Source organism: Nelumbo lutea, chromosome 7, assembly GCF_056320005.1.
Source record: "Nelumbo lutea isolate HS-2025 chromosome 7, American lotus-T2T, whole genome shotgun sequence".
Taxonomy (NCBI): domain Eukaryota; kingdom Viridiplantae; phylum Streptophyta; class Magnoliopsida; order Proteales; family Nelumbonaceae; genus Nelumbo; species Nelumbo lutea.
Genome location: NC_142690.1, coordinates 28,488,432 through 28,504,894, shown reverse-complemented (window position 1 = coordinate 28,504,894; position 16,463 = coordinate 28,488,432). Strand labels below are relative to the sequence as shown.

General features: G+C 35.5%; 1 protein-coding gene across 5 annotated transcripts; it reads left to right on the top strand.

The window, feature by feature from the left end:
- The first annotated feature begins 11,691 nt into the window (after positions 1-11,691).
- Positions 11,692-15,363, top strand: LOC148845884 (protein ASYMMETRIC LEAVES 2-like). Of its 5 annotated transcripts, none has more exons than XM_088953334.1 (5): positions 11,692-13,015; positions 13,245-13,434; positions 13,598-13,675; positions 14,032-14,810; positions 15,166-15,363. In XM_088953334.1, the coding sequence occupies exon 4, from the start codon at positions 14,142-14,144 to the stop codon at positions 14,763-14,765; it is 624 nt and encodes a 207-aa protein (XP_088809460.1). In that variant the 5' UTR covers positions 11,692-13,015; positions 13,245-13,434; positions 13,598-13,675; positions 14,032-14,141; the 3' UTR covers positions 14,766-14,810; positions 15,166-15,363. The 5 variants fall into 5 exon arrangements, with proteins under 5 accessions (XP_088809460.1, XP_088809461.1, XP_088809464.1 ...); XM_088953336.1 differs by having other exon boundaries at positions 12,167-13,040; XM_088953335.1 differs by lacking the exon at positions 15,166-15,363 and having other exon boundaries at positions 11,917-13,015; positions 14,032-14,994.
- The last annotated feature ends 1,100 nt before the right edge of the window (positions 15,364-16,463 follow it).

The following is a 16,463-nucleotide window of genomic DNA, read 5'->3' as shown; positions in this document are numbered from 1 at the left end:
ACTTCCCTTTGACCCCTCCCTCCCACCCACCTCAGCCGCCCATTTGGTCTCTCTCTCTCTACTTCTCTGGCTCCTTCCCTTTTGTCTCCCTTTAAACCAGGACCCACAAACTGAGACACACTCAGACCCTCTGCCATGAACCTTTAATTTAGAGGGAGAAAAGTGCACGTTTCCCCAAGTCCACGGAGGGCGAAGAAACACATCAGCTTAGCTGAGATCTGACTCGATATGTCACATATCATGACATCCTTTCCTTCTCTTTCTTCTTTGTTTATCTTCTTTTTCAAACACAGAAATCGAAATAAAGTCAACCTACAAATATTTTACAGACAGTGAGGAGGAAGCGAGTAGTAGGGTAGAGAGCAGCGGTGACTAGTGAGTGCAGAAAGAGAGAGTGAGAGAGAAGAAAGAAAAGTGAAAAACCACTAACGGAATTGTGACTGTTTCTGTCTCTGGTTTCCAAAAACCACTGGAGATAATTTTTGATGATGGAAGAGGTTTAGTCACTTCGAAAGAACTTTTTGTGGGAAACAACAAATTTAGAGGAGAGCAGGTGGGGTGGCTGATGCGATGCATGAAATAACTCTGGCTATTGCAGATTTGCAGGAGAACTGCTTGATACCAGGGCCCATATCTTTGCTATTGCTTATTCCTTTCGTTCTCCCTCTGGTCCTTTTGAGTTTGAACTTTGAAGGTGATGGATGGATAGGGACACACAAACATGTGGGAGAGGGGTTCTATACTTAGCTCCCTGCGGGGGTCTGCTGCATGTGCATGGCCTCTTCATCTTCTTCTTGGGTCTGTCCTTGGTGTAACGGTGTTGGGTCTCAATTAGCAGGGTTTAAATATCGATATTATATGCCCGATATATATAAACATGTGTACCAAATGTTTCCATGCTTTATAATTATATAATATAATATTGGGCATATTATATCAAAATTTTAAATCTTGATTCTAAAGGACCATAGGTTGATTCTGCTCTCTTTTTATTGATTTTTCAAATTTCCAATATGACCTGATCGTTCACTTAAAAAATATGAACTCTCCCTCCATTTCTTAATTGAATAAAATTCCCCCTTTAGGAATTATGCTACAATAAGGTGCCCTCATCTATAACTACAGTGTAATGTAATGGAGATCTGGACCCATTATCAAGTAGGTCTCATCACCTTAGCGATCATGATCAGCCTAAAAGAGCAGATGAGACATCATTTTTTGAATTCTAATGATAACCAGCTTTTCCACTGTTTAGACAGTCTTGTCTTTCTAATAAAATGTGTACAAATGGGAAACATTTAATTTTCCTCTTTTTGTGTGTGTGTCAGACCTATATCTTGTGGATATGGAGAGATGGCAACTCAAGAGCTCACTGCTGTTGTTATGGTGAAGTCACCCTTATCTCTTATAATGAAAGGGGTATTCCCTTAAGGGGGCGTTTTTTTTTTTTTTTTGGATTTTGTGAGGAGTAAAAGTTGGTCAATGAGATTTTGGTTTTCATTGACCAAGAATTTTATGTTCATTTTTCATATTAATATACCCACCGATACTCATCTCTTATGTGGGTAAATAACTTTTCTAGGTAGGAAAAAAGTTACCAACGCTTAAATGAAACAAAAATACCTATTTTAATAATGAATTTTTATAATGAAAATGGTCATTACCTTATTTACCTGAGAAATAAATGAACATTAATAAATGCACTTACTTAGATAAATATTTTCTAAGAAAGACTTACCTAAATAATTGCATTTACCTGGATAAATAAAGGGGACTAAGTTTAAGCTTTTGCCTTATTATTATAAAAATTATATCTCTTGATTGTGTATTTGCCTCACATTTAAATGGATGATGGAACTTAATAAGCTATCCTTTGTGAGAAAAAAAATTATTTATCTTCCCATATGGAAATATAGGAAAATAATTAAATAGATACATTTTGCAAGGTATGAACCTTTCTGATAAAGACGTCATACACATGGCTTATGCAGAGGGTACACATGGCTAATACAGAGTGTGGTCCTACCACGGCCTGAATTAGCCATATCTTTCCTCTACATAGCCAACCCATCTCCCCTGAATTCTGACCTCAGAGCCTGCAGTTCTATCCTTCTCTTTATTAAATTGGTGAGAAATTGCAATAATTTGTATATGCCCTGTGCTAGATGGAGTAGTTATTTAAAGTCGGTTTCATGAGTTTCTTACAAGAATTCTTCCATTTGTTAGATGGAGTAGTTATTTAAAGTAAATGATAGAAAAAGAAACATAAAAAATGCTTTCACTAGCTTGTTTATAAATATAAGGGTTCGTTTGGTTTGTAGTTGGAATCAGAATTGAAATTAGAATTAAACAATATTAGAATGAGAATTAGAATTAGCAGGAATAAGATTCATTTTTAAAGGAAGAGCTAGAAATGTTCATTCCCTCAAATAAAAGAATGCCATTTCAAAAGGAGTGAGAATAAGATTTCGATTTCGTCCAAAAATAACCAATTCCGATTCTGATTTCAAATCACTATTCCTACAAAGCAAATAGGGCCTAAGAAACCTAATTAAACAAGTGAAGCAATCAAAGTTAGAAGGGTTCTTGTTTAGACAAGAATTCTTCCAATTCTAGAGCAGAACTCCATTTGTTACATGCAATCAAAATCTCCTATTTTTATGCAGATAGAGGGGAGATGTGACTACTGAATGAATAAATAAACATCTATTAGATAAGAGTCTTCTATACATCAATAATATTGCTTCTATTTTCAACCATCCAGTAGGTCATCATCTAGCTTAATTGCTGACTATGAGTTTACTTTTCATATACGCATGAACATTGTATTGGGAATTATGTATATTTTTTCCTTAGTCATGTTAACTTATAAGTACCCAAATTTTAATGTGCTAAATGTTTGACAGGCTGAAGTGGGAGTAGGACAAAACTTGTGCCATGAGGAACGGGTGGGATGATGAACACATGGCTCAATTAAGCTATTCCGATTCCAATTTAAGTTGTTAATGGTTTCAGCTCTTAATCTTTAAGGCCCCGTTTGGTTCACATGAATAGGGTCTGGAATTAGAATTAGAATGGGTTATTCCGATTCCAATTATTTGGTTGGGTGGAATCATTATCTTATTCCCATTTTTGTTAGAATGACATTCTCCTATTTGAGGGAATAGCCATTTCATGACTTTCCCTTGGGAATAAAATCTCATTCCTGCTGATTGTAATTTATATTCTCATTTCCGTTTGAATCAAACAAACTATAGGGATAAATCAATGTTTTAAAAAAAACCCAGAAATGGAACCGTTATGGCCATTGGCTTTCGGGTCGACGGTTTGACCGTTTGGTTCGAACAGACGATCCGTTCTAACAAACAAATTAAAAAGTAAAAAAAAAGTCAAAACTATTGAACGGGTTGATGGGTTGTTGACTTTTTCAACGGTTTTTGGCCAAAGACCAAGTTTAGGGTAAAATGAAACTGATTGCCTAGACAGTTCCTGGGTCAAACAGTCCGACTGTCCGAATCAACAACGGTTCAAAAACCTTGAAATAAACCATTCTGATTCTAATTCTGAAGGATTTCAATTCCGATTCTAGCTATGAAACAAACAGACCCTAAATTCATTTGAGATCGATATACCACCTGCCCAAGCAATTATCTTCTATTTATTACCATATTAGGGCAGGAAATTAGAATTGTGCAAATTCTGAATATTTCTGCCAATATGAAGTAATTCTGTCACACATTCCATTTAAAATATTTTCAACCCTGAAAATCAATTCAAATGGATAATATAATTATATAACCAGGTTCCTTTATCACCCTTTGAATTATTGAATTGAATAAATAAATAAATAAATAAAAGAGTACCACGCACCCTTTGAAAATTCACTATATGTGATTTTCACGTATCCTGATTCCTGTATCAATACTTTGAACCATTCCTACTGCATCTAAATTTAAGATCACTAGTCACTAGCTAGGTGCTCTGTAGTCTATATGGTATGTACTATTAAGGCTCTACAAAACAAGGTAAACCTAAAAAATTAATTATTGGAACAAAAGGGACCACTATGTATTGAAGGACCATTTCAGAACATGGTTTTTAAAATCGGATCAGACCGGACGGTTGGACCAAAAAAAAAAAAAAGAATGGGTCATTTTATTGGTTCAATTTTACACTGAAACTGTTTTTTGGCTAAGAACCATTGATTTGATCAGAAAATCATTGACCCAGATGATCAAATCATTGAATCGTTGATTCAGATAATGGTTTTTGGCTGTTTTTTGTATTTTTATTGATTTTATTAAAACGGGCTGTTTATTCAACCTGAGAACTGGTCTATAGAACCGTTCCCTATCCGGTCCAATTTTAAAAACCTTAGTTCAGAACAAATAAGGGGTTCATTATGTGTTGAAGGACCAGTAAATGGTTTGTGGTTGCAGCAGGAGAGAGAGAGAGTATGTATATTACGTTACATGTTAGTCTTAGTCCTGCATTGATTCACTGGCAACCAGCACCTGCCACCCTTCCCTTTTTCTAGCCTTTTCTGTTAATAATTCATGACTTTATATAACTCATTTTGTCCCTCTCTACCAATCTGAATATTCCTTTTGTAATATATATTCTTTTAAGACAAAATCATGTCTGAGTTTCAACCCAAACATATACATAAACCTAAATTGATAAGGCCACTTGATGGCCTGTAACTTGAATGATTTTTTGGCCTTTGGGTATCATGTTGTCTTGAAATCTGGCACCCACACTTGATTCCATAATCTGTTTATATTTATCAAATTGAAATAATCATGTGAAGAGAACATCTCTGCATTGTATTACATCAACAAAACATCTATAAAGCATAAATATTAGGGGCCCAATAAAGATGGAAATTGGTTTCCACATTCAGAGATTCTTCAATTTTTCAATTCTTCAATTGAAAAAAAAAAAGATTTTGGAATATATGCCTTGGGTTATATGACATTTTAGGCTGAGATTGCAAATAAACTGAATGTAAATTCTGATTTATTTTTACTTCAAATTTGATCTAAGTCATGTTTGTTTGTGAAAAGCGAAATAGAAAGTAAAGAATTTGTTTGGGTAGGACCGTAAGAGTGACAACACACCCTAATTATAAAGAATTTAACACCATCTGTCCTGTCAAGAACGAGTTCTTATATATACCAAATTGGGTTCTCTCATCCACTAATTTAAATTAGGTAAAGTTCTACTTGGCTTCCACAACATTATTTTATGGTACAATCACCACAGACCTCTAATGTAATATTAATTTTGTTAGGATTGTCATTATTTTGTCCTTTTATTTTCTGTAAAGAATAATAAACTTAAAAATGAATGATTAAGATGTTAGGCTGTGTTTGGTTTGAAGGAAAAAGTAGGGAAAGAAAGGGAAAAGTAAGGAAATCTTTACAAATCTTGTATACTTTTTCTTGCCTTTCTCTTCCTTTTCCTTCAAACCAAATATAGCCTTATATGACCTGGTAGATTGCAATTACCAATGTAAAGTATCCTTTAACAACTCAAAGATTATTACTTAGAGCTTCATTTAGAGCTTTCTGAAAATAGCCTGAAATGGGCCTTCTATAACTTTTCGGAGTGGAGTCTTTCAGCAGTTAGATCTTCCCCAACCAAATAGGAAAAGACATGCCAAATGGGGCTTAACACATTCATGTGATTCTGTCAATTGAGAACACTATATTTGTATGAAGTGCTACATATTGATTCATGGAAGGAGGAAATTAATGTAAAGGAGGGAGAGGAACAATATAATGGATGTAGTCAAAGTTCTATGTTTTAAATTTCAACCAAAAATAAAAATAATAGTTTCATGACTTACTCTCTACTGTGCAGAAGCACGATATTAAAGTTGGTAATATTGTGAAAAGTAAAAAAAAAAAAAGCAAATAAAAAACAAGCATACAGAACAAAAGAATTTTTCGTGATCTGTTACATGACTATTTCCATAATTATAGAATCCTAGAGAACTTTTATGCAAAAGTTATGAGAAGTACATGAAATCAATTTGGTATCCCACAATGGACAATCCATGCACATATGCAGAGGGAAAAAAAAAGATGGACACCCCACACTTACAGCCCCAAAAGCAAATATAAAAATAAAATAAAAATTTTGAGCTTGCACATAAAATAAGCAAAATTGCACTAAAGATATGAAGACTTGCAACTATGTCAGGACCCTTTTGGGCCCCTTTTATAAACATTAGTTCCTTGGTTCTGTATACAATTTGAGATTTGTTATTTCTGTTAATCAATATATATATATATATATATATATATATATATATATATATATATATTGCTATTTGATGCATTGGAGGGTGAAACTTCCACTTCTATATTCTTGTGAGTTGTGACTAATAATAGTACCTAGATATATATGTATATCAAGGTACATATAGTAGATCCTGTGTTTTCAAAATGGGATCAGACCGGGAATCGATCATTTGACCCATTTCACCTTAAAACTGTTTTTTTGATGAAAAAACTATTGACCCATGATGGTCGAATTGTCGCATCGATCAGAATAATGGTTTTTGGTGGTTTTTTGTCAAAGCGAGTCATCTGTTTAATCCAAATGGTCAGACCATTCAACCCAGAAAATGGACCAGAATGGTTTCTTGTTCAGTCCAGTTTTAAAAACCTTGGATAGATCCAGGCAAAGACATCCAAATGAATAATATAAGTTTTAGCAAAATTAGGTCTTTGGCTCTGCAATGTGAATTAGAATAGTGATATATAATATTTCAAGTGGAAATGGTCAATTTGTTTGGCCTTACACCTCACCCTTGTAAACTAGTAATTCTTCCCAATTATTTTTATTCCGAAAAACCCCATCACAAGAGGGACTTTTCCTGAGAAACCATTTATACTTGCAATATAGAAACATAATGAATAACACTGATCTAAACCCTACAAAACAAAATTTTTCATGAGGCGGTGCAACATGATTTCTCATATATAGTATAGAATTTAGAACACTACCTTTGTGATGTAATCCACATTTTTTCTAGACTCAATACCAATAAAAAGAAGAGATTCTAGACTATAATGAGATCTCATTAAGTTTTTCTTTTTTATGCCTAAAGGTAAGATTATTCATAAATGCTCAGGTTACAAAGTACAAATATTAGAAATAATGAAAAATACAACAAAAAAACTATGTTAAACTTGCTGAGACAAAAACAAGTAACCAGGAGCATCAGGAGAAAAACAACTTGAGAAATCTCTACAACTGACACAAGTTTAAGAAACACCAAAAATGTTGGCTAAATGCCTCAAACAGAGATAAAGCCAGTAAGTGTGTCTCCCTATTAAATGAGTCCAGATCAATTATGCAAAAGCCGTAAGGGGTATAGAGAAAATAGGTACCATGGCACCCATTCCATGGAAATATTGAAAACGTGAAAGCTGGAGAGGCCCAAGATTGCCTCTTGTTACAAAACTCTCCCTAACTCTCCACCGTCCAAACATTTAAGGAATGGACCCCACAGAAAGCCAAAGGTGCACAAAAGAAGTTGTAACTTGTACCTTTAGGGACATAAAATGTACAAAAAAAAAAACACCCATCCATGTCGTTATAGAAACCTAAACAGTTGGAGCATGAATGTCATCGGAGAGAACTCGAAAATCGCTAGAAAAAGGCTTGCCAGGAACAATAACATTGTTACAAAACAAATGGATACCCATGATAGACCCCAAAGGCACACCACACACAAATTCAATCAAGGCCCATCAGAAATAAGAAAAAGAGTAGAGTGAAACAAATATTAGAATGAATAGAACCATAGATCCCAGGTCTGCTCCATAGGCATGGATCAAAACTGTCGTCTCTCAAATCTGTCGAAAGAACCTCTCCACAAACACGGATATGAAGAGAAATAAATGTAAACTCACATCCATAGATCTAAGAGAGAAACCCTCTTGCAGAGTGAGAGAAAAACTCACATCCATAGATGTGAGAGAGAAACCCTCCCACCGAGAGAGAGAGAGACCCTCACGTAGAGAAAAACCCTCCCGCTGAGAGAGAGACCTTCAGTTGTAAGAGAAATGAAGCCACCCATTGATCTCGTCAAGTAAAAAAGAGATTTTATTAAACATTCAAATTTGTTTAATTGAAAGTATTACTTAAAACTATATTATAATGCCACTAATAATTACTTCTTAAGGATCGGTTCTATAATGCCTAATTGCTGAAAACAAAAGAGCCTTTTGCTTCTCAGAAGACTTTCAAAACCTACCCAACTTAAGAGCTCCGACAATTATGCTACCTTGGGAGCCTCTTCAGTTTTTAAACTTAAGCACTTCTCTTTTTCCATCTAAGATACTCTTTCTGTATTTGAAAGTATTAGAAGAATCACTCAATCGTTATGTGTAAACTATCTTATTATGAATGTCTAAGGAACTGAATGCTTCGACATATTGTGACCTTAATTAAATGTAACCATTCGTGCACTTGGAATTTTATAATTTATATACATAAACAATTAGCAGGCATGAAGTTTCTTCTTAGCTTAACTATTATTTCCTACTTTGTTTCCTTGTAATGAAAATGACAAGTTCAGAATTGATTTCTTCTTGAATCTGAGCATTTTGCAAGTTTCTAATCCAAGATTTGTATAATTATGCCTAAGATTATGTTTTAATTGTCTGTTAATTTACCTATATGATAATTGCGTTGGATTAATTAATATTATAAACAAGGGTTATTATCTGAAGCACTCCATTTTTCTGATTTTCTCTTAAACTTACCCTGACTTTTCAGTTCCTCTAAAGACCCTCCTTTTCTCAATATCTCTGAAGCACTCCTCCATTTTGCCTTTTAACAGTATTCTCAAGATTACAATGATGCCCCCCTATTCGACTAAGACTGCTACCAAGCCGAGCTGAGCCGAACTTTGGCATGTCTTGGATCAACTCGACTAAAATACTAATAGGCTCAAGTTTGAGCTTGAGTTCAACTTGAAGTATATTTTTCAGCTTGAGCTCAATTTGATTAAATATTCAATGTGCTTGAATTAGACTAGGAAGCTCGAATATATATATATATATATATTATGTATGCCATTTTTAATAATATATAGTATATTCTAATATTATATAGAATATAAAAAAATATTTTTATATATAGAATATTAAATATGTTTTATAATATTCTTTATAATATAATATATATGCTAATTTTATATTATATAATATATATTTTTATGTATGTATGTGTTAATGAAGCCAAGCTTGCAAGCTTTTGAATCAAACTTTTTATTGATTGAGCTCGAACTTGATTAGAATCAAACTCGACTCGAGCCTAATCGAATTTGATCCCGAGACTATTTAATTAGAACTCGATTCGATTGCAACCCTATATTTAACTCCACTCTTTGAACCAAATTTCCAAAAGCTAGGCTCATCATTCACTTAAGTTGAACACTGTTGGTGGACAAATTGAACAATTGGTGGGTTGTGATTTGTGAGACGAGTGAGCATGACTTAAGAGAGAGAAAAAAACAAAGGTTATTTTTATCACAAGAAAGTTAATAGGGTAGACTAGTTGGTCAAGTTTAGTTTTGTAATTATAAAAATGACACTTGTGGATCACTTCTGTTATGTATATTATAAACAAAAATGTCTGATGGGGGGTCTCTAGTGGTACCAAAAAAAGTCAGGCTTGTTAGAAAAGCGAAGTGGAATTTTAGAACATAACCCTATAAACAAAGATGGCTATCTTGACCCAAATCAGGCCACTTGTCAGCTAGGCTATATTTAGGTTTTGTTTGCTCTATTAGCATTATAAGTTTTAGATTCAATGGGCTATGTTGGGTGGTTGTCACTCAATCTGAACCTGCTGAACCCAAAAAGCTTGGTTTAAAAAGGAAGTTGACTAAACTGATTGTTGCTTTATGAATGGATGTAGGTGGTGTTTGGGATCAATGTCATTTTCTACAAGGTATTTTTTGAGAAAACGGTGTTGCATCAGCATGCTATTTTATCAGGTTTTTTATTTGATATCATTGCTGTTATTGCATCATAGTTATTTTTCAATGCCACATCAGCACATAATTGCTAATAACAGTAGAAAAATGGGAAAACACCAGAAAAGGCATCTTCATAGATCACCGCTTTCTTAATTTTCAAGACGTGATCTGAAAAAATGTTTTTCGGAAAAACCAATCAGACAGTAGGCATTTTCTCAGACTGATATGGTGCAGTGGCACCATTTTCTGAACGACATCGATCCCAAACACCTACATATAAAATGGACTGAAGTTTGAATTGGCTTGTGTTTGTACATAGCATTTCAAAACCTGGCATAATTAATAATACTGCATCCAACGGGAACTGAATTAATTATTTGACAAGAAGCAATAGGGTAAAACTCAACTTAAATTAGATCTGCGTATTTCTATCCTGAGCTACAAGATGCAGAAAGCTATGATCTGTTTGAAAACACGCAACCAATCCCCTCTCGAGTTTGGCCTAATGATTAATTGGTTCAATTTGAATTAGAAATTATATCCACTGATCGATCGGTATATATGCAAAGCTAGAGCTAAAAAATGGACTAACATCAAGATGGAAGATCACTCAATCCAAATTTTGATCCAAATCTCATCAGCTCAACTCAAAGAAAATATGTGCCTTGGCCGATACGTATCATTCTGGGACCCTTTCAATATACCCCTATGGTGGGTGTATCGGGGGTCTGACCGGTTCAGGGGGTGGAGGAGTCTTAAACCGCTCCCGGAAACGGTTGCAAAAAGAAAAAAAAAAAGCACCAAAAGTTGTATTGATTCGCCCGATACGCTGATATGGGCATATTGATATTTTGAACCTTGTTTGAGTCAGATTTCCTGGGTATCACTTACCCATCTCCTAAGTGGGTAAATAACTTTCCCACATGGGGGAAAGTTGCCAACATTTGAATGGGATAAAAACATTCCTTTTAATAATGGATTTTTATGGTTAAAATGACCATTGTCTTATTTACATAGAAAATAAAAGAACATGATGCATTTACCTGAGTAAACTCATTTATCCAAATAAGTAATTTACCGAAAAGCGAACAAGACATTAAGTAGAGGTGGAGCTGGGAATGGTAATGGGATAGGATTTGAAGCACCATGACCAAACTGACTCATCACGACTTCAAATGTAAGTAGAATTTCACAAAATTCCACTACATTTTTTTTTGGGAGATATTTTGGAATGTCCACTACTGTATTCCGATTAAAAAAGGTGTCCATATAAGCATGCAAAAGTTGTACTACTTTGGGTGAAAATCATGACTTATATCACATTTTCTATAAATAAATTCAATCAACATTTTACTACAAATGAAAAAACGACCTATTTGTCTAATTAATCATAATTGACATAATTTTTTTTTTCATTTTTAAATGTTGAATATTTCTTTATTGAATGTTAAGATAGGTTTACCAAAACAATAATAATAATAATTCTCAATGGTAATTTATGAAAAGAGAAATTATATGTTTATATTTGAACATTGTATCATACAAATATTTCAAAAATATAGACAACCTCATTTCTTAATGAAATATATAATGGGTAACATTTTATGGTTAAATTTCAGTTGATCTGTCTTCTACAATTAACAACTAAAAAAACCCTAAAATGTCTGATGCTGGTAACTGCTTCAATTGAGCTGTCGGATGCTGGTTAGTATGGTAAAACCCTAAATGGGGTTTGCTTACAGAAACGAACCGGATTTCTCGACTGGTCCAAGAAGAACATCACAATTCACAATGAATTGAAATTATTATTATAATAATATGCTAATAGACAGGTCCTGCGGTAGATAGGGGGAGGTCATGTCATGACATGCTCCTGCTCGTAATATATGTCCATGGAGAGAGAGAGAGAGATTGCACTGGGCAGACTTGTATGGTAGTAGCAGAGAGCGCAGTAAGCAAAGGCAGAGAGTAAGCTTTCTCCGCGACTCCTCCGGCTCAGCGCAAGGGGGGTTGTAGTTTCTTTCTTCCGTCCCCGCTGAGATACACAACACAACACAACACACAGACCCACTCTCACTCGCCCCAACCACCCACCTTTAATTTGCTTCCCCAGCTTCTCCTTTCTTTCTTCTATATATTCTCTGTACTCTTCTTTGTACTCTTCCTCTTTCTCCCTCCCTTTTGCTCTCTTTTCTCCTGTTAAAATATTCTTAATTCTTACAGTTTTCTCTGCACCTTCTCGTATTCTCATCTCTTCATCACCATCTTTCTGTGCTTGTTACCTGCCGAACTTCAGTTCCTCATATTCTTTCGCTAGTAGATATTTCCTCCTCTCGTTTTCTGCTTTTGCTTTGTGCTTTCCGGTGAATCAGAACGAATTCCGGGCCAAAAGGCAGAAGAAATTTGCGTGACACTGAAAACTCCGAAAACCCAGCTCAAGAGTTAGCGACAAGAAAAAAGGAAAAATAAAAATAGAAAACGAGAGAGAGAGAGAGAGAGAGAGAGAGAGAGAGAGAGAGAGAGAGAGAGAGAGAGAGAGAGAGAGAGAAGACTTTGTTGAAGTGAAGGACTGAATAGAGGGAGAGCTAGCCCTGAAAAGGAGAGTTGAAACTGGGGAAAAAGAGGAGCGAAAATCTAATCTGAGTCATCTGGTTTCGAACTTCGAAGAGTGAGCGAGAGAAGAAAGACTGGGAGGGGCTTGAGATTGGATGTAAAAGAGAGAAAAAAAGGGTGTTTGACTGAAGAAACCGAGGCGATGAAGACTTTGAGTAGAGAGAGAAAGGACTAAACAGCGTCACAGATCTCATTTTCAACTTTTTAAGTGCTTTATTTTATTGAAATCCTCTGTTCTTCTCGTAGTTTATTCGTCCAGAGATCCCCAACTTCAACTTCACAGTGAATGAAGAAAACTTTATCAAATTCAAGCAAGATCTGCTTCGGAGAGAAGTGAAGAGCAACTAAATTCTTCTAGCTCTTACTTCACCTTCACGTGAACCCTTCCGAATACTAGGGGTACTACTCCCTCGAAACCCTAAAGGTTTTTCTCTTTTTCTATTGATTCTGCTGAAACCCAGAAATCTCGTCGTCGGTTGTTGTCTCCCGCCGGCGAGAAGGAGAAAGAAAGATCTCCTGATATCTCGAGAAGATCCGAATATCTGATATTTGATCCTCTTTTATCATTCGAATCTTTTGGTTTTGTTAACTCATGCATATTCTTTACCTTTCTTGTTTTGTTTTACAGCTGCGTCCTCCAGGCTTCCAACTTAGTACTCAGCGAAGCCGATCAATTTGAAAGAAGATTTTTTTTTTTTTTATTATTCAATCTCGATCTGGATCTCTGTAACCAAGCGGGCGGCCTTAAATTCCATTATTAAATCATAACATATATTCAAAAGGGAAAGAAGATCGAAGCTTATCCCTAACAGCTCTACGTAATCTTCTTTTGCTTTTGTTCCCTAATTTATAAAGATTTTTTCCCAGCTTTGTTTGTTTGACGTGATTCAGTTTTCTAAATTTAAAAACTTGATTTTTTATTTCTGCAATTTCTTCTTCTCTAAAAGATCATTGACATTCAGTTATGTATATCTGATGCAGGAATTGCACCATTTCTCTGTACAAGTAGAAGAACATTGGTTGTGCTGCTTCACCGCCATTGTTGCCCGTCTACAGATTGTAACTCTCTCTCTCTCTCTCTCTCATAGTTAAACTTTCAATTTTTATAAAAAAGATACCCCAAAAGGGGGAGATGTTTCAGATTTGCAACCATGAAGAAGATGACAAAACGGGTTTTAATTTACAGAAAATGGCAGTCTTTTCTGCTGAAATTTCAACTTTTGTCACTTTCCGTCCTTAAACGAGGGTTTGTTCCTGTTTTCATGGTACTGCTAAAATTTGCAACCTTTTCTTTCTTTAAATTTCCACCTTGAAACAAAATAAGAAGGAAAACACATCAAAAGATGTTAAATTCTGCCATTTTTTTCTGCTTTCATTCTCAGCGTTCATTTTAGTCTTTTGCTTTTGCATTTCAGTTAACAGTTGCACCTGCAACGCAAACCAGGAAAAGGAAGGAAGAGAAGAGCAACAAAGAAGGGAAGAAATTATTACACCCAAAAGAAAATATTTATAGAGCAGTTCAGTTATGGCATCGTCGTCAAGCTCTCCCTGTGCCGCGTGTAAATTTCTCCGGCGTAAGTGTCACCCAGAGTGTGTTTTCGCGCCGTACTTCCCGCCGGACCAGCCACAGAAATTCGCAAACGTCCACAAGGTATTCGGTGCAAGCAATGTAACGAAGCTGCTCAACGAACTCCACCCTCACCAGCGCGAGGATGCCGTGAATTCCCTGGCTTACGAGGCGGACATGCGCCTCCGAGATCCCGTCTATGGCTGTGTGGGCGTAATTTCCCTCCTCCAGCACCAACTCCGGCAACTGCAGATGGACCTCAGTTGTGCCAAGTCCGAGCTCTCCAAGTACCAGAACGTCGGCATCACAAGCCATGGACTTATCGCGGCTGCAGCTGCCGCTGCTGCTGCCAGCACCCACAACCACCCCCAGATTGGGATTGGTCTTCTGGGTGGCAGCCGCGATCACCACCAATTCTTCACTAGGGATCAACAGCAAATGATCAGGGCTTTTGATGCTAACAGTGCCTACGACGCAAGCCTCGTCGCCATGAATGTTTCGGCCAGCCTTGGGCAGTTGGGTCAGTTCCAGCAGACAAGAGCTGCCGGTGGCGACGATCTTCGGAGCGTTGGACCTTCGTAGGTTACATCTTAATCGATCATATACTTGCCCAACTTCATCAAACAGGTAGGTTATCCTCCTGTTTTTCTGTTCAGAATCTTCCTCTGCTGCTTGAAAATCTTCTCCGTTTCTTTAGCTTTTGCTGTTTAATTAGGACTACTAGATTAGTTAAAGTATTGTTTAGATATCTTACACTGAAACAATTTGTAATAGTTATTAGTTAAAATTAACTCCAGCTAACTGTTAATCACACAAGATCTTTTGCTTCTTTTAGAGGTGAAAAATTCTAGTATAAAATTAAAAATTAATAGATAGTAGTAAAATATTCATATTGGCCGGTACCCTCTTTTTAGCATCAATATAAGCTTTCTTGATATTTTGATTTACTAACCACGTTGCTTGCTGTCAACTTGTCATGCAGGTTTCGAAGGGAGAGAGAGAGAGAGAGAGAGAGAGAGAGAGAGAGAGAGAGAGAGAGAGAGTTGTTCAGAGTCCATGAAAGAAGTTACTAGCCATTGATGTGCTAGTTTTTTATATACATTTTCCTACTGTGAACTACGTTTCTTTCCTTCTTGATTTTTCTTCTCCTTAATGGATTATTATCAACTTGAGGCTTAATTAGCTCGACCTTAATTAGGATCCCAAATCGTCCGGATCCTTCAATCAATACATTTGGCTTGATAAAATTTTGGTCACTAAATGTATGCAAAATGCCTTGTTGCCCATATTAACATATATAGTTTGGTCATAAGGCTCAGTTTGGAAGGAGTACAAATACAAATTAGAAGGTTTTGCACTCTACATATTTGTATTTGTACTCCTTCCAAACTGAGCCTAAAGTCCAAATCCACCTCCTTGATTAACAATGTGCATTAAGCAAATCTATTGCTATCTAAGTATCATTCCCTATTGGTAAGAGAATCTACTCCCTGCCCTCTCCCTCAAAGGGAAAGAAGACTTTTTTTTTTTTTTATTATTAGCAAAGGAGAAAGGTAGATCTTTGTTTTTGGTAACTCATATAAAAAAGGATAGATCAATAGTGATATGAGGAAACCCTATTTTTAACAAATGCTACAGATCAGTTGTGAAAATCACAAAGACCCCATATTTGTAAAAAATAAGGATTTACTACAGGGAATTTTGGTCCTAAAGAGTAGGCTTTTACTATTAACTAGGGCCATGCCCATTTATGAAAAGAGGAAATGTCACCAGATCAATTTGGGCAATTAATGCACTGATCAAATGAAATAAACAATATGTATTTTCTTTGTTTTAATTTTTATGGTCTAATAAGCTTCTAAAATTCCTAGAAACATGTGAAAATCGTAAGCTTGAATATGATCTTGATGATGCCGGTTTTATATATCCATTGGTGCATGATTCCACAATCACAAAGTGCCAAAAAAAAAAAGAAGAAAAGAAAAGAAAAGAAAAGAAAAGAAAAGAAAAGAAAAAATCTTAATTGGTAAAATACCTAATATTAATAACTTCCCAAAAAAATCTGTTTGAAAAGACAAAAACACCCTTGTCATGGATAAATATTCTTATATCCCAACAGGTGTTCAATGAATAGGTCGAAGACAGATATTGTTTATGTATCCACATTCTGCCATTTTCCTTCCAGTTTCTCTCTAGATTGTATTAATTAAACTAATTAAGTTAGAAAAAGACACAATAGAGGATTTTTTTTTTCTTACATAACTTCAGCTGATCATGGAA

Bases quoted from the DNA above. Each gene is read 5' to 3' on its own strand.
- LOC148845884 (XM_088953334.1), top strand. From the start codon at position 14,142: ATGGCATCGTCGTCAAGCTCTCCCTGTGCCGCGTGTAAATTTCTCCGG.